Source organism: Ranitomeya imitator, chromosome 2, assembly GCF_032444005.1.
Source record: "Ranitomeya imitator isolate aRanImi1 chromosome 2, aRanImi1.pri, whole genome shotgun sequence".
NCBI lineage: Eukaryota > Metazoa > Chordata > Amphibia > Anura > Dendrobatidae > Ranitomeya > Ranitomeya imitator.
Window position 1 is genome coordinate 190,226,519 of NC_091283.1, and position 25,067 is coordinate 190,251,585.

The following is a 25,067-nucleotide window of genomic DNA, read 5'->3' on the forward strand; positions in this document are numbered from 1 at the left end:
GTAAGGAGATAAGTACCAAACAGTTCCTACATCTGTAATCAGGGGCACTGAGTCCCAACATATGTAAAGTCATAAGAACCGCTGGAATGAACATATACATACCGTGTAAACTGATAGCATGGGATGAATGGACGTACCACCCCCGTCCCCCCCGACACGCGTTTCGGCAGATGCCTTTCTCAAGGGGTATGTGGATGAACTACTGAATCCCTTATATGTATACTCCCAAATATGTGTGGTCAAAGTAAACGATATGCACCTGCGCCATTCAATCTACGGTGCCTAGCACGCACGATCGCAATCACCTGAGAACACAGGGGTCCCATGTGACCCAGGTGAATCGACACCGCGATACACAGCACCGGAAAGACGCTGAAAAAGTGTCCGGCCAAGAAGCGCCCATACGGGCATGCGCAGTGTGTAACAGCGCGGCCATGTTGGAGGAGACATGTTAAAGAGATACTGCGCGGCCATCTTGCTGGAGGCAAACATGCGCATAAAGTCCACTACAGGGGGAATGTCAATCCACATGAAGCGGCCTGTGCCGAAGATACCCGGCGGCCATATTGTTGAAGTACGATATATAAATCATTACGCGGCCATTTTATAGAGGCGGACATGCGCATGAAGCCCACAACAGAGATGGTGACAGTCAATATAGAGAGGTAAGATACACAGCGGCCATATTATGCCAATACAACATGTAACTCCCAACACGGCCATATTTTAGAAACCACATAGACACATATCGGCAAGCCTATATAGCAAAAACAAACATGCGCCCAAAAACAACTAGATGGGCCTGAGGAAGATATGGTACAGAGTATAATATCATAACTACAGCGCACGCAGCTTAATAAAGATGGAACAGCGCTGCAAATGTATATCTATCTCTCCTACCTAACATCAAAAATATATAGGCCCACAACTAGAATCCATAGGTGCATATATATAGCGGACAACATATACAAACATACAAATAAAAAATAAGAAAAGGGAACAGACACAAATAACATAAAATCATAAGGGTAGCATATCGTCGACAATACGGACAAGGACATATACCATAACCATAAACCCTGTAATAAAATAAAATAGACCATCAAATATTGCCAACCGACAATCATAATAGACTGTCTAATGTCGGCATACAGAATGTTACAAATAGTCCAAAATATGTGAAAAATATATATAAGCTGCTTCAGCCAAAATGGCCAGATGTTGATGGAGATGTTATTCACAGGGGTATCCACGATGTTCATAATAGTCCATGTACGCAGGAAACTCAAAACGGTAGATGTCAATCCTCATATGTGCCACAACCAGTACTAAAAGAAAAATGAAAACATTAAAACCACATAAAAAATCAACATGCGGAGATCCACACGGAAGATCAAAGGATAAAGCAACCGGCGGACTGTTATGTTTGCTAATGACAGGTGTTATGAAGGCAATCCAGAAACACAGTGTGCTTAGCGATCAGAGCGCACACAGTGATCTGACAAATACCCAAAAATACAAGAACGAGCTCTGAGACGTGGAAACTCTGTAGACTGCACACCTGATCCTATCCTAAACACAACTAAAAGCGGCTGTGGATTGCGCCTAACAACTACCTAGGCAACTCGGCACAGCCTAAGAAACTAGCTAGCCTGAAGATAGAAAAATAGGCCTGACTTGCCCCAGAGAAATTCCCCAAAGGAAAAGGCAGCCCCCCACATATAATGACTGTGAGTAAGATGCACGGCGGTACACCCTTTGCGTCTCAGAGCTTCCAGCAAAACAAAAGACAAGCTGGACAGAAAAAAAGCAACAAAAAAGAAAAAGCACTTAGCTATACAGAGCAGCAGGTCACAGGAACAATCAGGAGAAGCTCAGATCCAACACTGAAACATTGACAAGGAGCAAGGATAGCAGCATCAGGCGGAGTTAAGTAATGAAGCAGTTAACGAGCTCACCAGAACACCTGAGGGAGGAAGCTCAGAAGCTGCAGTACCACTTGTGACCACAGGAGTGAATTCAGCCACAGAATTCACAACAGTACCCCCCCCTTGAGGAGGGGTCACCGAACCCTCACCAGAGCCCCCAGGCCGACCAGGATGAGCCGCATGAAAGGCACGAACAAGATCGGAAGCATGAACATCAGAGGCAAAAACCCAGGAATTATCTTCCTGAGCATAACCCTTCCATTTAACCAGATACTGGAGTTTCCGTCTAGAAACACGAGAATCCAAAATCTTCTCCACAATATACTCCAATTCCCCCTCCACCAAAACCGGGGCAGGAGGCTCAACAGATGGAACCATAGGTGCCACGTATCTCCGCAACAACGACCTATGGAATACATTATGTATGGAAAAGGACTCTGGGAGGGTCAAACGAAAAGACACAGGATTGAGAACCTCAGAAATCCTATACGGACCAATAAAACGAGGTTTAAATTTAGGAGAGGAAACCTTCATAGGAATATGACGAGAAGATAACCAAACCAGATCCCCAACACGAAGCCGGGGACCCACACGGCGTCTGCGATTAGCGAAAAGTTGAGCTTTCTCCTGGGACAAGATCAAATTGTCCACTACCTGAGTCCAGATCTGCTGCAACCTATCCACCACAGAATCCACACCAGGACAGTCCGAAGACTCAACCTGTCCTGAAGAGAAACGAGGATGGAACCCAGAATTGCAAAAAAACTGGAGAAACCAAGGTAGCCGAGCTGGCCCGATTATTAAGGGCGAACTCAGCCAACGGCAAAAAGGACACCCAATCATCCTGGTCTGCAGAAACAAAACATCTCAGATATGTTTCCAAGGTCTGATTGGTTCGTTCGGTCTGGCCATTAGTCTGAGGATGGAAAGCCGAGGAAAAGGATAGGTCAATGCCCATCCTACCACAAAAGGCTCGCCAGAACCTTGAAACAAACTGGGAACCTCTGTCAGAAACAATATTCTCAGGAATGCCATGCAACCGAACCACATGCTGAAAGAACAAAGGTACCAAATCAGAGGAGGAAGGCAATTTAGCCAAGGGCACCAGATGGACCATTTTAGAAAAGCGATCACAGACCACCCAAATGACTGACATCTTTTGAGAAACGGGAAGGTCAGAAATGAAATCCATCGAAATATGTGTCCAAGGCCTCTTTGGGACCGGCAAGGGCAAAAGCAACCCACTGGCACGAGAACAGCAGGGCTTAGCCCTAGCACAAATCCCACAGGACTGCACAAAAGTACGTACATCCCGTGACAGAGATGGCCACCAGAAGGATCTAGCCACTAACTCTCTGGTACCAAAGATTCCAGGATGACCAGCCAACACCGAACAATGAAGTTCAGAGATAAGTTTTAGTCCACCTATCAGGGACGAACAGTTTCTCTGCTGGACAACGATCAGGTTTATTCGCCTGAAATTTTTGCAGCACCCGCCGCAAATCAGGGGAGATGGCAGACACAATGACTCCTTCCTTGAGGATACCCGCTGGCTCAGATAAACCCGGAGAGTCGGGCACAAAACTCCTAGACAGAGCATCCGCCTTCACATTTTTAGAGCCCGGAAGGTACGAAATCACAAAGTCGAAGCGGGCAAAAAATAACGACCAACGGGCCTGTCTAGGATTCAAGCGCTTGGCAGACTCGAGATAAGTCAAGTTCTTATGATCAGTCAATACCACCACGCGATGCTTAGCTCCTTCAAGCCAATGACGCCACTCCTCAAATGCCCACTTCATGGCCAGCAACTCTCGATTGCCCACATCATAATTACGCTCAGCGGGCGAAAACTTCCTGGAAAAGAAAGCACATGGTTTCATCACTGAGCAATCAGAACCTCTCTGTGACAAAACCGCCCCTGCTCCAATCTCAGAAGCATCAACCTCGACCTGGAACGGAAGAGAAACATCTGGCTGACACAACACAGGGGCAGAACAAAAACGACGCTTCAACTCCTGAAAAGCTTCCACAGCAGCAGAAGACCAATTAACCAAATCAGCACCCTTCTTGGTCAGATCGGTCAATGGTTTGGCAATGCTAGAAAAATTACAGATGAAGCGACGATAAAAATTAGCAAAGCCCAGGAACTTTTGCAGACTTTTCAGAGATGTCGGCTGAATCCAATCCTGGATGGCTTGGACCTTAACTGGATCCATCTCGATAGTAGAAGGGGTAAAGATGAACCCTAAAAATGAAACTTTCTGCACACCGAAGAGACACTTTGATCCCTTCACAAACAAAGAGTTGGCACGCAGGACCTGAAAAACCATTCTGACCTGCTTCACATGAGACTCCCAATCATCTGAGAAGATCAAAATGTCATCCAAGTAAACAATCAGGAATTTATCCAGATACTCACGGAAGATGTCATGCATAAAAGACTGAAACACAGATGGAGCATTGGCAAGTCCGAACGGCATCACTAGATACTCAAAATGACCCTCGGGCGTATTGAATGCAGTTTTCCATTCATCTCCTTGCCTGATTCTCACCAGATTATACGCACCACGAAGATCTATCTTAGTGAACCAACTAGCCCCCTTAATCCGAGCAAACAAGTCAGATCACAATGGCAAGGGATACTGAAATTTAACAGTGATCTTATTAAGAAGACGGTAATCAATACACGGTCTCAGCGAACCATCCTTCTTGGCTACAAAGAAGAACCCTGCTCCCAGTGGTGATGACGATGGGCGAATATGTCCCTTCTCCAGGGATTCCTTCACATAACTGCGCATAGCGGCGTGTTCGGGCACGGATAAATTAAATAATCGACCTTTAGGGAATTTACTACCAGGAATCAAATTGATAGCACAATCACAATCCCTATGCGGAGGTAGAGCATCGGACTTGGGCTCTTCAAATACATCCTGATAATCAGACAAGAACTCTGGGACCTCAGAAGGGGTGGATGACGAAATCGACAAAAATGGAACATCACCATGTACCCCCTGACAACCCCAGCTGGATACCGACATGGAATTCCAATCCAATACTGGATTATGGGTTTGTAGCCATGGCAACCCCAACACGACCACATCATGCAGATTATGCAACACCAGAAAGCGAATAACTTCCTGATGTGCAGGAGCCATGCACATGGTCAGCTGGGCCCAGTTTTGAGGTTTATTCTTGGCCAAAGGTGTAGCATCAATTCCTCTCAATGGAATAGGACACCGCAAAGGCTCCAAGAAAAACCCACAACGTTTAGCATAATCCAAATCCATCAGATTCAGGGCAGCGCCCGAATCCACAAACGCCATGACAGAAAACGACGACAAAGAGCATATCAAGGTAATGGACAGAAGGAATTTGGACTGTACAGTACCAATGACGGCAGACCTAGCGGACCGCTTAGTGCGCTTAGGACAATCAGAAATAGCATGAGTGGAATCACCACAGTAGAAACACAGACCATTCAGACGTCTGTATTCCTGCCGTTCAACTCTAGTCATAGTCCTATCGCACTGCATAGGCTCAGGTTTAACCTCAGGCAGTACCGCCAAATGGTGCACAGATTTACGCTCGCGCAAGCGTCGACCGATCTGAATGGCCAAAGACAAAGACTCATTCAAACCAGCAGGCATAGGAAATCCCACCATGACATCCTTAAGAGCCTCAGAGAGACCCTTTCTGAACAAAGCTGCCAGCGCAGATTCATTCCACTGAGTGATACTGACCATTTCCTAAATTTCTGACAATATACTTCTATATCATCCTGACCCTGGCACAAAGCCAGCAAATTTTTCTCAGCCTGATCCACTGAATTAGGCTCATCGTACAGCAATCCGAGCGCCAGGAAAAACGCATCGACACTACTCAATGCAGGGTCTCCTGGCGCAAGAGAAAATGCCCAGTCTTGAGGGTCGCCGCGCAAAAAAGAAATAATAATCAAAACCTGTTGAATAGGATTACCAGAAGAATGAGGTTTCAAGGCCAGAAATAGCTTACAATTATTTTTGAAACTTAGAAATTTAGTTCTATCTCCAAAAAACAAATCAGGAATAGGAATTCTTGGTTCTAACATAGATTTCTGATCAATAGTATCTTGAATTTTTTGTACATTTATAACGAGATTATCCATTGAAGAGCACAGACCCTGAATATCCATGTCCACACCTGTGTCCAGAATCACCCAAATGTCTAGGGGAAAAAAAAAAGTGAACACAGAGCAGAAAAAAAAAAAAAAAATGATGTCAGAACTTTTTCTTTCCCTCTATTGAGAATCATTAGTTTGGCTCCTTGTACTGTTATGTTTGCTAATGACAGGTGTTATGAAGGCAATCCAGAAACACAGTGTGCTTAGCGATCAGAGCGCACACAGTGATCTGACAAATACCCAAAAATACAAGAACGAGCTCTGAGACGTGGAAACTCTGTAGACTGCACACCTGATCCTATCCTAAACACAACTAAAAGCGGCTGTGGATTGCGCCTAACAACTACCTAGGCAACTCGGCACAGCCTAAGAAACTAGCTAGCCTGAAGATAGAAAAATAGGCCTGACTTGCCCCAGAGAAATTCCCCAAAGGAAAAGGCAGCCCCCCACATATAATGACTGTGAGTAAGATGAAAAGACAAAACGTAGGGATGAAATAGATTCAGCAAAGTGGGGCCCGATATTCTAGGACAGAGCGAGGACAGTAAAGCGAACTTTGCAGTCTACAAAAAACCCTAAAGCAAACCACGCAAAGGGGGCAAAAAAAAAAACCCACCGTGCCGAACTAACGGCACGGCGGTACACCCTTTGCGTCTCAGAGCTTCCAGCAAAACAAAAGACAAGCTGGACAGAAAAAAAGCAACAAAAAAGAAAAAGCACTTAGCTATACAGAGCAGCAGGTCACAGGAACAATCAGGAGAAGCTCAGATCCAACACTGAAACATTGACAAGGAGCAAGGATAGCAGCATCAGGCGGAGTTAAGTAATGAAGCAGTTAACGAGCTCACCAGAACACCTGAGGGAGGAAGCTCAGAAGCTGCAGTACCACTTGTGACCACAGGAGTGAATTCAGCCACAGAATTCACAACAGCGGACTACAGGAATGGTGCAAATGAAACATTCTCATTTAAACCATCAGGCTGAACAGTCTGGAGACGCCAAATCCACTGCGTCTCCAGCATTGCGAGCCTTTTTGATAGTTGACCACCCCTAATATCTATTTTCAATGAGTCTATACCTCGAACCCTAAGTAGGGATGCATTGCATCCATGAAATTCCTTGAAATGCCTCAGCAAAGTTTTGAGTATAGATCCGTCCGTGTGGCCAGCGGCTGCCTGAATTCCCAGCACATGCTCCCTGATTCTGACCTTCAGGAAACGTGTGGTCAGGCCTACATATATAAGGCCACAGGGGCATGTAGCATAGTAAATTACGTAACGTGTAGTACACGTGATATGTTGACGAATGGAATACGTTTTTGTGCCCTTAGAGTTGGAAAAGGAATCACAACATTCCACATTTGGGCAGGCAACACAGTGGCCACACGGACGACATCCAAATCTCGGTGTAAATCGGTCCAAAAAGGTCGGGGGACTCCGGTGTACGTAATGACTACGGACCAGATGATCCCGGAGATTTCTGGCACGTCTAAAGGTCATAGAAGGATGGGCTGGAAGGAATTTTCTCATTATTGGGTCAACCATCAATATAGGCCATGCTTTCTCAAGAGCGATACGTATTTGGGTAGATTCAGAGCTAAAGGTAGTGATAAATCTTGATACATTCCCACTAGATACAGTGGAACGATCAGGGCCCCATATATCAAGTTTGCACGTGGAGTGTGTTTGGCCCTTAAATATGCTTTTTTGATTGATCTACCGCTGTAACCCCTCTCCCTGAACCGTGTCCGTAATTCCTCAGCTCTTTTTTCGAAGTCTGTGTTGGTGGAGCAAATACGTTTAAGGCGAAGAAATTGCCCTACTGGAATAGACTTAATCATATGCCTAGGGTGCCCTGACGTAGCATGTAAAAGGGTATTAGATGATGTATTTTTCCGGAAAATATCCGTATTAAGAATACCCTCAGGGTCTCTCCTCACTGTCACATCCAAAAAATCAATTGACTTAGTATTAAATACAAACGTCAAATGGATGTTTCGATCGTTGCTGTTCAGGGTGGACATAAACTGCCCAAGGTCGACGGATGTGCCCTGCCAGATGAAGAAGATATCATCAATATACCGTGTCCATAAAGGGACACGGTCAATTGATCCCTGTTCATCTGACAGGAAGAGGTCCCTCTCCCACAGCCCCAGGAAAAGACCAGCATACGAGGGCGCAAAGGCTGCTCCCATGGCGGTCCCCTGGAGCTGTAGGTAGAAGGACCCCTTAAAGACAAAAAAATTATGGTTGAGGGTGAACTCTAAGAGCTCCAGCAGAAGTGACCTCAAACCAATAGAGAGTGAAGAAGTTTCTAAGAAGAATTTAACGGCCCGAATGCCATCAATATGTCGAATATTGGTATAAAGAGATTCAACATCTGCTGAAACCAATAGAGAACCACCCTTTAAACACAATCCGTCGACCCTGCGCAGAAAGTCCCCCGTGTCCTTAAGAAAGGACGGAAGACTCGAGACTAGGGGTTGGAGGTGGAAATCAATCCACCTATTTACATGCTCCAGCAGGTTACCCCTACCAGAAATAATAGGTCTGCCGGGTGGGGACTGGAGGCCCTTATGTATTTTAGGAAGTAAATACAAAGTTGGTATAGTTGGTTCTTTGACCATCAGTGCTTGTGCCAGATCTTTGGTGATCACGTCGTCCCGTAAGGCCCGCTGCACTATGGTGTCCAATTGTGCAGTAAAGGCAGAGAGGGGATTGTACGTAAGTTTTTTGTAACAGATGTTATTGTCCAATTGTCTAAATGCTTCCCTCTCATACATATCTACATGCCACAGGACGACGTTACCACCTTTGTCTGCCGGCTTTATGACCACATCTGAAAGATTTTTAAGGAATTGTAGTTTACTCCTTTCAGCCCTAGATAGATTGTCTCCACTAGATGATCTATGAATATTCCCCAGGTCCTCCGTCACCACCCGGACAAATGTGTCTATATTGGCACAAGATGTTAATGGGGGAAACCTACTGGAGCAAGGGCGAATAGAGGGAGGAATCTTACCTCCCTCGTGTTCGTGTTCCACCGCCAACTCCTCCAGAATTCTTAGTGTAGTCTGTTCTTCCTCTGTTGGGAATAAAAGGTGTAATTCGTTGTTATAATGGTATCTTCTGAACAGCAACGACCGAGCAAACAAATGAAGGTCTTTGATGGTAGAAAATAAATCAAAATTAGACATGGGAGAAAAGGAGAGACCCTTCTCCAACAATCATATATCGACATCGGAGAGAACATGCTTACTGAGATTGATCACCTTATTATCTCTTTTGGAGACGTCAGGGCCCATGTTGTTCCTCCTATATGGATGATAGGTATGATTTCGTAGTCTATTCTCGCTACCACCAATCACAGATACAGATGTAGAAGATGAGTCAGAACGTCCACTTAATGATGACAAAGAAGTGATAGATGTTGCTCTCTCCAATTGTTGATTGGCCTTGGTTTTCCATAGATATACCCTCTTAGTGGCATAATCTTTCGTATCCCTACTGAATTTGGATAATTGTGAATCTTGGATTTTTTTGGCCAATGCATCCATTGACTTCTCTAGATCACTTTCAAATAGAGATAATTTGCCAGGAGGGCAGCCACTTTTAACTTCAGCCTGCATAGCATCAATATTTTTATCTAGTTCAGTAATGCTGCTCGTATTAAAATTAATAAGTAGCTGCATGAGGGTAGTGGAGCACATAGTACAAGCATCCTCCCATTGTGTAACAAAGGGGATATCATCTATAGGAAAAGAGGGAATGACCCTCACCCTAAGTCCCCTAGGTACCATATTTTGTTTTATATATTTTTCAAGGAAAATTTTGTTCCACCATAGCCGAGAGCGTTTTAACAGCATGGCCTTAATCGAATGTAACATATCATCCCACTTAGAGTCCGCCGGTTGCTGAGTATCCATTTCACTGTTACTGAACACCTGATCCATCTGATCTACCTTTAGCTCTGAATCCACCCAAATACGTATCGCTCTTGAGAAAGCATGGCCTATATTGATGGTTGACCCAATAATGAGAAAATTCCTTCCAGCCCATCCTTCTATGACCTTTAGACGTGCCAGAAATCTCCGGGATCATCTGGTCCGTAGTCATTACGTACACCGGAGTCCCCCGACCTTTTTGGACCGATTTACACCGAGATTTGGATGTCGTCCGTGTGGCCACTGTGTTGCCTGCCTAAATGTGGAATGTTGTGATTCCTTTTCCAACTCTAAGGGCACAAAAACGTATACCATTCGTCAACATATCATGTGTACTACACGTTACGTAATTTACTATGCTACATGCCCCTGTGGCCTTATATATGTAGGCCTGACCACACGTTTCCTGAAGGTCAGAATCGGGGAGCATGTGCTGGGAATACAGGCGGCCGCTGGCCACACAGACGGATCTATACTCAAAACTTTGCCGAGGCATTTCAAGGAATTTCATGGATGCAATGCATCCCTACTTAGGGTTAGAGGTATAGACTCATTGAAAATAGATATTAGGGGTGGTCAACTATCAAAAAGGCTCGCAATGCTGGAGACGCAGTGGATTTGGCGTCTCCAGACTGTTCAACCTGATGGTTTAAATGAGAATGTTTCATTTGCACCATTCCTGTAGTCCGCCGGTTGCTTTATCCTTTGATCTTCTGTGTGGATCTCCGCATGTTGATTTTTTATGTGGTTTTAATGTTTTCATTTTTCTTTTAGTACTGGTTGTGGCACATATGAGGATTGACATCTACTGTTTTGAGTTTCCTGCGTACATGGACTATTATGAACATCGTGGATACCCCTGTGAATAACATAGTAACATAGTAACATAGTCACATAGTTGGTAAGGCCGAAAAAAGACATTTGTCCATCCAGTTCAGCCTATATTCCATCATAATAAATCCCCAGATCTACGTCCTTCTACAGAACCTAATAATTGTATATAAAAACATCTCCATCAACATCTGGCCATTTTGGCTGAAGCAGCTTATATATATTTTTCACATATTTTGGACTATTTGTAACATTCTGTATGCCGACATTAGACAGTCTATTATGATTGTCGGTTGGCAATATTTGATGGTCTATTTTATTTTATTACAGGGTTTATGGTTATGGTATATGTCCTTGTCCGTATTCTCGACGATATGCTACCCTTATGATTTTATGTTATTTGTGTCTGTTCCCTTTTCTTATTTTTTATTTGTATGTTTGTATATGTTGTCCGCTATATATATGCACCTATGGATTCTAGTTGTGGGCCTATATATTTTTGATGTTAGGTAGAAGGAGAGATAGATATACATTTGCAGCGCTGTTCCATCTTTATTAAGCTGCGTGCGCTGTAGTTATGATATTATACTCTGTACCATATCTTCCTCAGGCCCATCTAGTTGTTTTTGGGCGCATGTTTGTTTTTGCTATATAGGCTTGCCGATATGTGTCTATGTGGTTTCTAAAATATGGCCGTGTTGGGAGTTACATGTTGTATTGGCATAATGTGGCCGCTGTGTATCTTACCTCTCTATATTGACTGTCACCATCTCTGTTGTGGGCTTCATGCGCATGTCCGCCTCTATAAAATGGCCGCGTAATGATTTATATATCGTACTTCAACAATATGGCCGCCGGGTATCTTCGGCACAGGCCGCTTCATGTGGATTGACATTCCCCCTGTAGTGGACTTTATGCGCATGTTTGCCTCCAGCAAGATGGCCGCGCAGTATCTCTTTAACATGTCTCCTCCAACATGGCCGCGCTGTTAGACACTGCGCATGCCCGTATAGGCGCTTCTTGGCCGGACACTTTTTCATCGTCTTTCCGGTGCTGTGTATCGCGGTGTCGATTCACATGGGGCCCCTGTGTTCTCAGGTGATTGCGATCGTGCGTGCTAGGCACCATAGATTGGATGGCGCAGGTGCATATCGTTTACTTTGACCACACATATTTGGGAGTATACATATAAGGGATTCGGTAGTTCATCCACATACCCCTTGAGAAAGGCATCTGCCGAAACGCGCGTCGGGGGGGACGGGGGTGGTACGTCCATTCATCCCATGCTATCAGTTTACACGGTATGTATATGTTCATTCCAGCGGTTCTTATGACTTTACATATGTTGGGACTCAGTGCCCCTGATTACAGATGTAGGAACTGTTTGGTACTTATCTCCTTACACCCTGTATTGTTATACATACTATGCGGGGTCATTTATATATGATATGGGTATTGTGATATAGGGCTGCCTCCCCCCATCCCATTTTTCGTGCTGTGGGTGTGCACGGTGATCGTTTCTCGCTGTTATTTAATACCTTTTTTTCATCTTTATAATGTTTTTTTCTAATAAAGTTTGTTATGGTTTGTATATTGGACTTTTTGACTGTGGTTTCTCTAGTGTGTCTCGCTGCTAAAGAGAATGAATATTTACTGCACTGGCAGTGCATATTCATTTCTCTTATAGCTCGCACAGTTACAGCCGCAGCCGCTGGCTTCCAGCAGCAGCCAGGCTATCACGGGTGCCCCTTCATTAAGGTATTGAATACTCACCTTCCTCCACTCCCATAGGCGTGGAGAGAGGTGAATATTCATTACCTTCAAGCGGGGACACGTGATCGCTCGGCAAGAAGACCTGCTGGCACCAGAACGAGATGCTGCGAAGCCGCACAGGGAAGGTTAGTAGGATGTGGGGTTTTTTTTATATAGGGATGAGGAACCATGCATACAAGGACAGGGAAGGGGAGCCATGTATACAAGGATAGTGGACAAGGAGCCATGCGTACAGGGATGGGGAGCTATGCATACAAGGACGGGGATGGGGAGCTATGCAGACATAGACGGGGATGGGGAGCCATGCAGACAAAGATGGGGATGGGGAGCCATGCAGATAAAGACAGGGATGGGGAGCCATGCAGACAAGGACGGGGATGGGAAGCCATGCAGACAAGGATGGGGATGTGTTGTGAATTCTGTTGTCGAGCTCCCTCCTGTGGTCATGAATGGTACTTCGGCTGGTTCTGTCCATGGGCTTCCTCTGGTGGTTGTGAGTGGAGCTGCGGCTTCTGAGTTTCCTTCCACAGGTGACGAGGTTAATTCGTTAGCTGGCTGCTCTATTTAACTTCACTTAGATCATTGCTCCATGCTACCTGTCAATGTTCCAGCATTGGTCTAGTTCACTCCTGGATCGTTCTTGTGACCTGTCTTCCCAGCAGAAGCTAAGTTCCACTTGTTTTTCTCTGGTTTGCTATTTTTCTGTCCAGCTTGCTATTTTGATTTTCGTCTTGCTTGCTGGAAGCTCTGGGACGCAGAGGGAGCGCCTCCGCACCGTGAGTCGGTGCGGAGGGTCTTTTTGCGCCCTCTGCGTGGTCTTTTTGTAGTTTTTTGTGCTGACCGCAAAGTTACCTTTCCTATCCTCTGTCTGTTCAGTAAGTCGGGCCTCACTTTGCTAAATCTATCTCATCTCTGTGTTTGTAATTTTCATCTTTACTCACAGTCATTATATGTGGGGGGCTGCCTTTTCCTTTGGGGGATTTCTCTGAGGCAAGGTAGGCTTTATTTTTCTATCTCTAGGGCTAGCTAGTTTCTTAGGCTGTGTCGAGTTGCATAGGGAGCGTTAGGAGCAATCCACGGCTATTTCTAGTGTGTGTGATAGGATCAGGGATTGCGGTCAGCAGAGTTCCCACGTCTCAGAGCTCGTCCTATATTATTAGTAACTATCAGGTCATTCCGTGTGCTCTTAACCACCAGATCCATTATTGTCCTTACCACCAGGTCATAACAGGGATGGGGAGCCATGCAGACAAGGACGGGGATGGGGAGCCATGCAGACAGGGATGGGGAGCCATGCAGACAAGGGACAGGGATGGGGAGCCATGCATATAAGGATGGGGATGAGGAACCATGCATACCAGGATAGGGATGAGGAGCCATGCAGACAAGGACGGGGATGGGAAGCCATGCAGACAATGATGGGGAGACAAGGATGGGGAGCCATGCAGACAAGGACGGGGATGGGGAGCCATGCAGACAAGGATGGGGATGGGGAGCCATGCGGACGAGTGACAGGGATGGGGAGCCATGCATATAAGGATAGGGATGAGGAACCATGCATACCAGGATAGGGATGAGGGGACAATGCATACTCAGCTTATACTCAAGTCAATAAGTTTTCCCAGTTTTTCATGGCAACATTTTTTGCCTCTGCTTATACTCGGGTCAGCTTATGCATGAATATATACGGTATATTTCTCGGTTCTTTCATTGTGGGACACAGTTCCCATGGTTCCTGTGTTCCCCAATGAAGCAACTGAGAAAAGGGATATTTTTGGTACTCACCGAAAAAATCTATGATAGCCCTCATTGAGGGACACAGCTCCTATGATTTGTGTCCCCCAATGAAGGCTACATAAAAAGCTTTTACGGTGAGTACCAAAAATATGCTTTTACTGTGAGAAGGTTACTGGTAAAATACTGGAGAGGAGATTTGTGTCACTCAGGATGTTAGCTTCAGTGATGTGAATCTGGAAACATGCTCCAGCATACTACGTGCTGAGAGGGTTAATCCGCCATGTTAAGGGCTGGGTTTTTGAGTTCAGCCAAAGTGTGGGTGGGAGGCTGTTCACCATATCTCCACCCCAGGGTGTGGTCCGAAAAAGGTAAATTCGGAGACTTTATTTCCAGAAAAACAAATCATGGTTGCAGAATATGTTTCTGTTTACAGTCTTCGCTGTAAATATATTCAGACCTTTTTTTTATATAATATAGTTTATAAATGTGCATTATTTGAATACAATTCTTAATTTTTCTCTCCTAATAAAGGTGATAATCACACATATGAAGAAGAAGAATACACCAAGACCTATCACTATCCACAAGCTCAACAGAGGGTAAGTCTGGAGTGCTGGATATGAAAACCTTTAACTATATTTTCCTGCCATTATTTAATGCATAGAACACCTGTTTTAAAGTTGAAAAATTAAACATAATGACCTCAATGTTTAACTATAAAATTTGGGTATATTATGGCCTGATTGATCCAGCCTAAAATGCATGACTTTATTGTGTCTGGAGCCGTGCTTCTCTCTCTATTTACTTTCTACTTGAGTCATTAGTTTATTATGTGTATTTATGGGGTTGTCTGTGTCAAATTCATGGGCGACAGCTTGTTTTCCAAAAAATGTGATAACTTTTAGGCTGTGTGCACACGTTGCTGATTTTTTGCTTTTTTTTTGCGATAAAAACACTATCAAACCGCAAAAACACAGCATACAATAAGCATCCCATCATTTAGAATGAATTCCGCATGTTTTGTGCACATGATGCGTTTTTTATCCGCGAAAAAACGCATCGCGGTAAAAAAAAACGCAGCATGTTCATTAATTTTGCGCTTTTTTTTTTGCAGATTTCCCACTATAAAATGCATTGGGAAATGTCCGGAAAAAAACGCATGCAGATTTCTTGCAGAAAATTTCAGTTTTTTCTCAGGAATTTTCTGCAAGAAATCCTGAACGTGTGCACATAGCCTTAATCCTGAATGTTAAGTTATCTGCTCTGTACATGAAGATCTTGGTCCATATGCCACACATTTATAAGTTTCTTTAGAGAGATTTGGGGCTTACATTTTTTTTGTTTTCTCTTCTTCAAGGTGCTGTCAGTTGGCCATATAAATCGGACGGAGATCAGCTGGGGGGCTGTCATACCGGGGTCAGGAGAGCTGCCGGCCAGTCCGTGAATCTCCTTCTGATTTATATGGCCGGCCGTCTGGCTGCGCACTGATGCTAAGATATAAATCTCCTCAATAACCACAGACATAAAAGATCAAAAATTTTCTGCCTGCATCCCAGCAGAGAGATCTCAGGAGATAAAGTTGTACTTTTGCATAATAAACCTGAAAGATAGGTATGAAGCTGCTTATTTAATGGCCTGACTGCAGGTCTCTTGATCCGAACTAACAGCTACACATATGCACTTCATATCTAAAGAGGGTTTGTTGTGATGAGGAGATCATACGCCCTATAGTAAGCAAGTAAGTATATAGAAATAGTACATGTGAATAACGCAGGGTACTTGGCTCATTTCTTTAGTTTTGCTATAGTCTATTTTTGTGACTGCAAACTTGTGAATCCTCACATCGCGCGCACTGCGAGGATTCGCTGGGAACGGGCAATTATATGAACTCAAGTATGTGTGATTTGCATACTTATATCCAAATTTCAACTAGACGTGTCCTGCATCGCTCAATACACTTGCAATCACGCGCCCGCCCCTCCCGTCATTGGAGACTCCTTCGAGTGCACAGTGCTCGCGATGTAAGGATTCACAAGTCTGCAGGCACATAGCATGACTTCAGACTTGTAGCTTAAGACCAGACAACTCTTTTAAACAGCTGCAAAACACCTTAATAGAATATTTTCAATCAATGGGTAGAATTACATTTTTTTTTTCTCCCAAAAAGACCTTTTACAAAGTAGTTGACCTCTCTGAATAATTCCTCTCCCTGCACGTAAAGGGTTTCTCCATTCATCTGACTACATCTTAAATATTCATAATGTCCAATTACTCTTGCAACTATGTGAAAACCTTAGTAATTATATAAAGTATGAAGTCATCATTGATTTTCAAGTCAAAAGTTTAACGGTTTAATTCACATTTCCAATAAATACCATAATTTGTTTTACAGACTAAAGATGATTTGCAAAACAGGTAGGTCTGTCTTTACTAAATAATCTAACTTTATATATTCCATCTATGGCACTTGTACACCAAAACCAGGAATCATCAGTAAGTAGCTCACTTTTGCCCTGTCTCGGTTACAGAAGTTTCAGCCGTAAAGAAAACACATACCAGAATGTATCCCAGTCACGATACCAGCCCAGCTTTTCCCAGGGAGTGGAGCCACGGAAGCCCATCCGTCCCAAGCAGAAGGAAGAGACGCCGGTGAAGCGCTTCATTCCGCTGTGGTTGCAGCTTCTCCTGCTCTTCCTATTTGCTGCATTTTTGGTGTATATGTACGTACTCCAGATGGATGACAACCCTTTCAAAGCTATTGAAGAGAGCCCCTAACCATTTTTGTATGCCATCTTTATTACATTACCAATTGTCAGTCCAATACATACAAAAAATATTTATCATTTCTTTGATTCACTTACTCTTTTATATAAATTGAGTGCTTCAAATTATAATAATACAAATTCCTGTGCCATTGATTATTGTGACAGATCAAAAGTGTAAATGCACTGTAACATTTTTGAGACATCAGAGAGACATGTCAGAAGTTTTGATTGTGGGTGAGATTTCCACGGGTCGCTACAACCAGTAATCAGCCAGGTGTTGGTCTCCTCGGAGGCAGGCTTAAATGAAGGTCTATGAGTTAAGGCACCCATACACATTAGACTAAAGTTTGTCGATATCTGTAGTATAACGTGTATGGTGGCCTTTTGACTCTTCTCCGCCAGATGATGTTAGCGGAGTGAATGATGCAGCCTGTTTAATTTCAATGTACAATCCTTTTTTTCTCCACTAGATAATCCATTGACAGAGTAGTCTGGCATCAGCTCTCCCATTGAGAACAGAAGGGCGCTCATCCGAGTGTTCCTGTACATGAGAATGTTGGTAGTGATATTTGTCTGCACACTAATTATTCGGAGAATAACTTATTTCAATGAGGACCTTAATTCTCTCAGCACCCAGTTCCTACACTGACCAAAACTTCTGACGTCAAAACGTTTCTAAGAGTCCAGTTATTCTTTAAGTCGTGACTGTGACCAACCATTGATGCAATCTATTATGACCATATTATACCAGTTTCCTAGTAAGTTTTTAATTTTTCATGTCCATATTCATGCCACGCCTTTATTTTTCCATGTCACATGTAAACTTGTGCGACCATAGTGAATTATATGACAGTGTAATAACATTGTTTATTGCAATTCTCCTAAACTGAACTGGTTTTGGAAGAACTTTAAATGTATTTTTTTTTTACAATTTTTTTTTTGTAGTTTCTTTACTTTTAAAAAATATATATTTTTACAGGTGACCAGACCAAAGATATAACTCTACAGACAATAAACATTTACTGGGTTTTCTTATTAAGACAGATTTCCACGGATCTCTCTTTTCTTAACTCTGCTTGGCTATACTTTTCCCTTGCAGTGATCTTTACAGGTGACATGTAACATTACAAACCAGTCATTCAAAGAAATGGCTGAACATTTAATATGTTTATTGGCCACATCTGCAAGAATGAAGGCCCTTATTACTTTGGCTATAGCAGCCTATATAGCACTCCTATTTCCTAAAAATAAAAATAAATAGTGTACATAGTTATTTCTGGGGTCTATTTTTTTCTGTTTTTGTTTATTTGAATTTACCTGATATCTTTTATAGATGGGCATACACATTTGACAAAAGTAGATTGATTGTTGAACAACTGTTGTCTTCAGGGTGATCATTACCATGTAAGCCACATCCATAATAGTTCTTATTGTCATTATTACTAGTGTTGAGCAAACGTGCCCGGATAACATGTTATCCAAGTATCTTGGGCGTACTTTTATATTATGTTCGACTCTCTGTGGCTTCATGATTTGCTGCTCTTAGACAGCCACAACACATGCAGGGATTTCCTGTTAGGCAATCCCCACATATGTTGAGGCTGTCTAACATTTGCAAATCATGCAACCGCAGGGACCCGAACATATTATCAGAGCACTCCCAAGATACTCGAATAACACGTTATCCGAGCACGTTCGCTCATCACTAATTATTACCATTTCCACTGGCTATTTGAGCTCAATAACACCAGGCATAGGATGAACGATCTTTCTGGGAACCTTATGGGTATGTTCTTTTCACAAAAAATGTACACATGGCTGACTTTCTTCCAGGTGATGACAGTACGACTTATCATTGGTTGGCTAAAACAATATTTTGTTGGTAAATATCACCCGATAAGCGTTAGTTTTGGTTGAATTTTTGATCAGCCTTAGACTGTGTGTGGACAACTTAGGCCGGGGTCACACTTGCGAGTGCAATGTGAGAAATTCGCACGAGTCTTTCGCCTCAATACCCTGCACTGCCGCCAGCACTCAGGAACGGAGCGTTCAGCTGCATAGAAATACATGCAGCCGCATACTCCGGTCCCAAGGGTATTGAGGCGCGAGAGTCGCGTGAGTTTCTCACATTGAACTCGCAAGTGTGACCCCAGCCTTAATGAGAATCTCACGGGATGATTATATTTCTGAAACTAGCGCAATGGCTCCTTCGTACAACAATAACAAATTATAACTATTTTGCATAAGGGGCATCGTTTCTCCTTATGGAAAGTGACGTACCATCTCTGGCTTGTCAAGGTAAGGAGGCTTATTCGCCGTGCAATGCTCCTCTGGGAAATATAATATGCAAATTGCCTCTTCTGAGAAAAAGAGGACTTAAACTCTATAGCGCCACCTGTTGGAAGTAGCGATCCTACAAGTCTCAATCAACCCTTTAACGAGTCGTGCAATATGACTTAAGATAATAGCCAAATCAGTATCTCAGTTTGCAGACACTGTGTTTCGGGCTGTTGGCCCTCGTCAGTGCGAAGCATGAGAACTGATGTGGCTAGGTGAGAGGCTCTGGACTGGGGTCTAAGGGGTATCGTTTCTCCTTATGGAGAGTGACATACCATCTCTGGCTTGTCAAGGTAAGGAGGCTTATTCGTCATGCAATGCTCCTCTGGGAAATATAATATGCAAATTGCCTCTTCTGAGAAAAAGAGGACTTAAACTCTATATCGCCACCTGTTGGAAGTAGCGATCCTACAAGTCACAATCAACCCTTTTAACGAGTTGTGCAATATGACTTAGGATAAAAGCCAAATCACTATCTCAATTCGCAGATTCAGAACAGGCAATTTGCATATAACTATTTTGCAGTAATCCAATGTGCCATCCAGGGCTGTGGAGTCGAAGTTCATTTTGGTGGAGTTGGAGTCAGTATAAAATGGACTGACTCCGACTCCTAAAACATATTATAAATTGGGTTTAGTAGTTGAGTGCAGAATGTACTGTAAATGTTTTCCTAAGAATTTGGGAAAGTTACATAATGTCCTATAAATGTATGTTGTGTTCCTGATCTAAGGATCCCTGCTTTTAGTTAAGATGAATCTGTGCCGCACTTTATGTACATGCTCTGTAGTGAGGCTGTGCTGTGGAGTCGGTGTTGGAAGTCCACGACATTGAGGAGTCTATGGTTTGGCTTACCGACTCCACAGTCCTGCTGCCATCGCTGAGAAATGAAACTTTGAAACCACGTGGAAGTGCATTACAGGTGTGTTCATGAACCCTGAGTACATCAACACATCCCCAGTGCACTTCCAGGCTAATTTGCATGTGGCTTCCATGCTTGATTGCTCAGCGCTGGCTCATAGGATTACTACCAAACATGTATAAGTTTTATTCTCGTACAAGGCCCTTTAGAGTCGTACCTCTAGGTTCAGTAATAAGATTGGTCTGACAGCCTCTCATAAGTGTGTTATAGTAAAGTACTCTTTATTACATTTTACTAATAAAAACAAAATCAAAATATTTTGGAAAAGGATGATTTTTTTATTTTTTTTTTTATTGATTGATAACAATTTTGCATGTTAAGTAATTATATTATCTTGAAAAGGAAATGACAATGCTTGGACAACGCTGACTTTTCTATTGTCCAGGCTGATTACACAGGACATTGGGTGGAGTACGCTGTCTGCTAATAACCAGTATACATAGGTTGGGGTTATGTGCTGTTGTTCGAATATCTTGTTAAAATACAATATCCAGTATACCATGCCAGCTAGGAAAACTTTAGGGACAGCCAAAGGCTCACAAGTTAAGTTGATGGCTATTGATTTACAATATTGACAAGAACTGCAAAGTTGAAATTTACCGCATGTCAGTGTACACTGTGAAGTTAACGCTAATTTCACCTTTTGCAGTGTGATGGGTGAAATTTGTGGTTCCCCTTCACCCTCTTTGCATTGATATCCACAGTGGTAAATACTGTTGTGCATATCACTTTAGGGTATGTGCACACGTTGCGGATTTGCCTGCAGATCCGCAGAGGACGTTGCAGATTCGCAGCAGTTTTCCATGTTTTGTACAGTACCATGTAAACCTATGGAAAACAAAATCCGCAGTGCACATGCTGTGAAAAATTCCGCGCGAAAACGCTGCGGTTTAGTTTCCACAGCATGTCAATTCTTTGTGCGGATTCCACAGCGTTTTACACCTGCTCCTCAATAGGAATCCGCAGGTGTTAAAACAGGTGAAATCCGCACAAAAATTGCTGGAAATCCGTGGGTAATCCGCAGGTAAAAACTGAGCTGAAAAATCTGCACAGAAATCCGCAACGTGGGCACATAGCCTTACGATCTCCAACACTTCAGGTCCACAGTAAATATCTTCTGCTGGAAAGTAGATAAAAGCTTTAAACACATGGAGGAGGCTTTTTTTTTTACTTTTTCAAAAATAAATTGTTTCAGGAAGCGCTCATTTTTGGGGAGGTGTTTTTTTGTTGTTGTTTTTCATTTAAGTGGTTTCAAAGCATTTTGGATGATTTTTTTTTCCTGAAGTAAATTTTGCAGCCTTTTTGATTGTACGGAGCATAGATTGGAGCAGATTTCATCAGTATCCACTTTGAAGAAGTGACATGCACATTCTTTTTCCTTAAGTGGGGGGAAAGAATGACCAAAAAACTCCACATACAGTATGAACAGCAAAGAGGTATACCACTGAAATTAATAGGAAGAGACTTTCAGGCATTTTTAAAGTGACTTTTAGGCTTTTTTTAGCAGCTTCACTTTAAGACAAACTGTCTGAACATATTTTTAGGGTCTGACTAGCAGTGCAACATATAATCAAGATTATCATCATCTGGGAAACAAAGTTAAAATAGTTGAGATTTTTTTATGCAATGCATCATTTCTATATAACCTCCGGGAAGCTGAAGGCATCGCTAGTGTCTGATTGCCATTGTAAATCAAATTCTCATTAAGTGCACCCATACAATTTTTTTTTTTATTGCATTTTCACTGTCAGACACATTGTACATCTGAACTATACTATGATGCAAGCTTTGTTAGTTATTGTATTAATGTGAAGCAGAGCCGGTATTACAGTATGTACATTTACGCACATGCCATCACCTCTTTACTCTGTATGAGACCAGGTTCAGACAGGCTTAATTCTCAGGCCGTACATGTACTACAATGCCCAGACCCAAACTTACAACCTCATGTGTCTATACCTGTAGTCAGTTCAGGCATTGCAATACGTATATGGACCATGAAAGAGGCCCCTGTCTGAACCTAGACTCATAAATAGCTTTTTTTGGGGGGGAGGGGGATTGAGTTTTCTTAATTACATTTTTTTCTTAATATATAAAGGTTTCTTTGTCAGAATAATTGCTTGCATTCTAGTTATTCTGTATAATCAATAAAGTTTATAAGATTTTTGCAACTGATTATGACATCTCTGTTGTCTTCAGCGTCTTAAACAGATATTCTCTAAATCTCATTGGTGGTTCGGGATGACCTAATTGTAAAATGATTACTCTTTCTAAATATAATTTATTTTAAGAATTGTATGGTTTATGAGCACTTGCCCTGGATAGAGAAACCCCAAGCTGTGCTTATTCTTTATTGCTACTAGTGATCCTAAACCACACCAAGATCACTAGTTACACACGTGGTCAAAATTGTTGGTACTCCTCGTTTAATGACAGAAAAACCCACAGAAATAACTTGAATCTGACAAAAGTAATAATAAATAAAAGATCTATGAAAATGAACAAATGAAAGTCAGACATTGCTTTTCAACCATGCCTCCACAGAATTTAAAAAAAAAATACAACTCATGAAATAGGCCTGGACAGAAATGATGGTACCTTTGAAAATAATGTGACAAAAGGGACATGTTAAATCAAGGTGTGTCCACTAACTAGCATCACAGGTGTCTACAATCTTGGAATCAGTGAGTGGGCTGTATATAGGGCTACAGATCCTCACTGTGCTGTTTGGTGACATGGTGTGTATCACACACAACATGGACCAGAGGAAGCGAAGGAAAGAGTTGCCTCAGGAGATTAGAAAGAAAATTATAGACAAACATGTTAAAGGTAAAAGTTTTATAAGACCATCTCCAAACAGCTTGATGTTCCTGTTGCATATTTTATTCAGAAATGTAAGATCCATGGAACTGTAGCCAATCTCCGTGGATGTGGCCGCAGGAGGAAAATAGATGACAAATCAAAGAGATGGATAATAAGAATGGTAGCAAAAGATCCCAGAAAAACTTCTAAACAGATTAAAGGTGAACTTCAAGCTCAAGGAATATCAGTGTCAGATCACACCATCCATCGTTGTATGAGCCAAAGTGGACTTCATGGGAGAAGACCAAGAAGGACACCATTGTTGAAAAAAAAAAAAACATAAAAAGCCAGGCTAGAATTTGCCAAACTACATGTTGACAAGCAGCAAAGCTTCTGAGAGAATGTCCTATGGACAGATGAGACAAAAATGGAACTTTTTGGCAAGGCACATTAGCTCTATGTTCACAGACGGAGAAATGAAGCTTATCAAGAAAAGAACACTGTCCCTAATGTGAAACATGGAGGAAGCTCTGTTATGTTCTGGGGCTGCTTTTACTGCATCTGGCACACGGTGTCTAGAATCTGTGCAGGGTACAATGAAATCTCAAGACTATCAAGGGATTCTAGAGAGAAATATGCTGCCCAGTGTCAGAAAGGTTGGTCTCAGTCACAAGTCATGGGTCTTGCAACAGGTTATTGACCCAAAATACACAGCTAAAAACACCCAAGAATACCCTTTAGTCTGCTTATTTGGGGTACTAGATGAAGAAATTTGGGGACACTATGAAAAAAAATTTCTGCGTGAGACACTCTGGCTAGAAAGGTGTTGGCATTGCGCTGGATGGGTGGTACATATCGTTCTCTTAGAGCATGGATAGAATTGGTATACCCAATTATACCATATGAGCGAACATATCAAAATAGGAGCTGTTTAACAAAATTTGACAAAATTTGGGACAGTTGGAATTCTTATTCTACTGTATCGGGGCACGGTGGCCCAGCATCACTATGAATGACATGGTCAAAGCACATCAAATTATACTTTATGGCATCAGACAGTCATTTTATAATATATAGGTATCTGGCGGCGGAATAAGATAGGATAGTTAGTTTTATTAGTTGTATAATGTAATTTTGTCAAGATACAAGTCACCAAATAGACATAAAGTTGAGTAATGCCTTCTGTTTACTTGACCAATAGTTTATTATATGTACAGCAGTATATGGACTCACGAAACTGAAGTTGTACGAGTAATTTAATGTACAAATTTGTTGTCCATTTGTAATCAACTTGACAAGTGTACTTGTGTTGATTTGATTACGCATGTATGTATATGTTTGTTTTGGTTAATAAACAAATTTAAAAAAAAAAAAAAAAACACCCAAGAATGGCTAAGGGGAAAACATTGGACTGTTATGAAGTGGCCTTCTATGAGCCCTGACCTAAATCCTATTGAGCATCTTTGGAAAGAGCTGAAACATGCTGTCTGGAAAAGGCAACCTAAACATGAGACAACTGGAGCAGTTTACTCTTGAGGAGTGGGCAAAATACCTGTCGAGAGGTGCAGAAGTCGCATTGACAGTTACAAGAATCGTTTGATTGCAGTGATTGCCTCAAAAGCTTGTGCAAAAAATATTAAGTTAACCCCTTCCCGACCTTTGACGCCACGTAGGCGTCATGAAAGTCGGTGCCAATCCGACCCATGACACCTATGTGGCGTCATGGAAAGATCGCGTCCCTGCAGATCGGGTGAAAGGGTTAACTCCAATTTCACCTGATCTGCAGGGACAGGGGGAGTGGTAGTACAGCCCAGGGGGGGTGGCTTCACCTCCCCCCCCCCCCCACCGTGGCTACGATCGCTCTGATTGGCTG

The 25,067-nt window shown here is 42.7% G+C and overlaps 1 protein-coding gene across 1 annotated transcript in view; it reads left to right on the forward strand.

Annotated features, from left to right (window-relative positions):
• The window catches only part of EMD (emerin), a 55,677-nt gene extending 33,110 nt beyond the window's left edge, over positions 1–22,567 (forward strand). The window contains exons 5-7 of the mRNA XM_069748394.1: positions 14,903–14,970; positions 16,764–16,786; positions 16,900–22,567. Of these exons, the coding sequence (XP_069604495.1) occupies positions 14,903–14,970; positions 16,764–16,786; positions 16,900–17,146 (338 nt within the window). The 3' untranslated portion in view covers positions 17,147–22,567. The remainder of the gene's footprint in view (positions 1–14,902; positions 14,971–16,763; positions 16,787–16,899) is intronic.
• Positions 22,568–25,067: the final 2,500 nt, after the last annotated feature.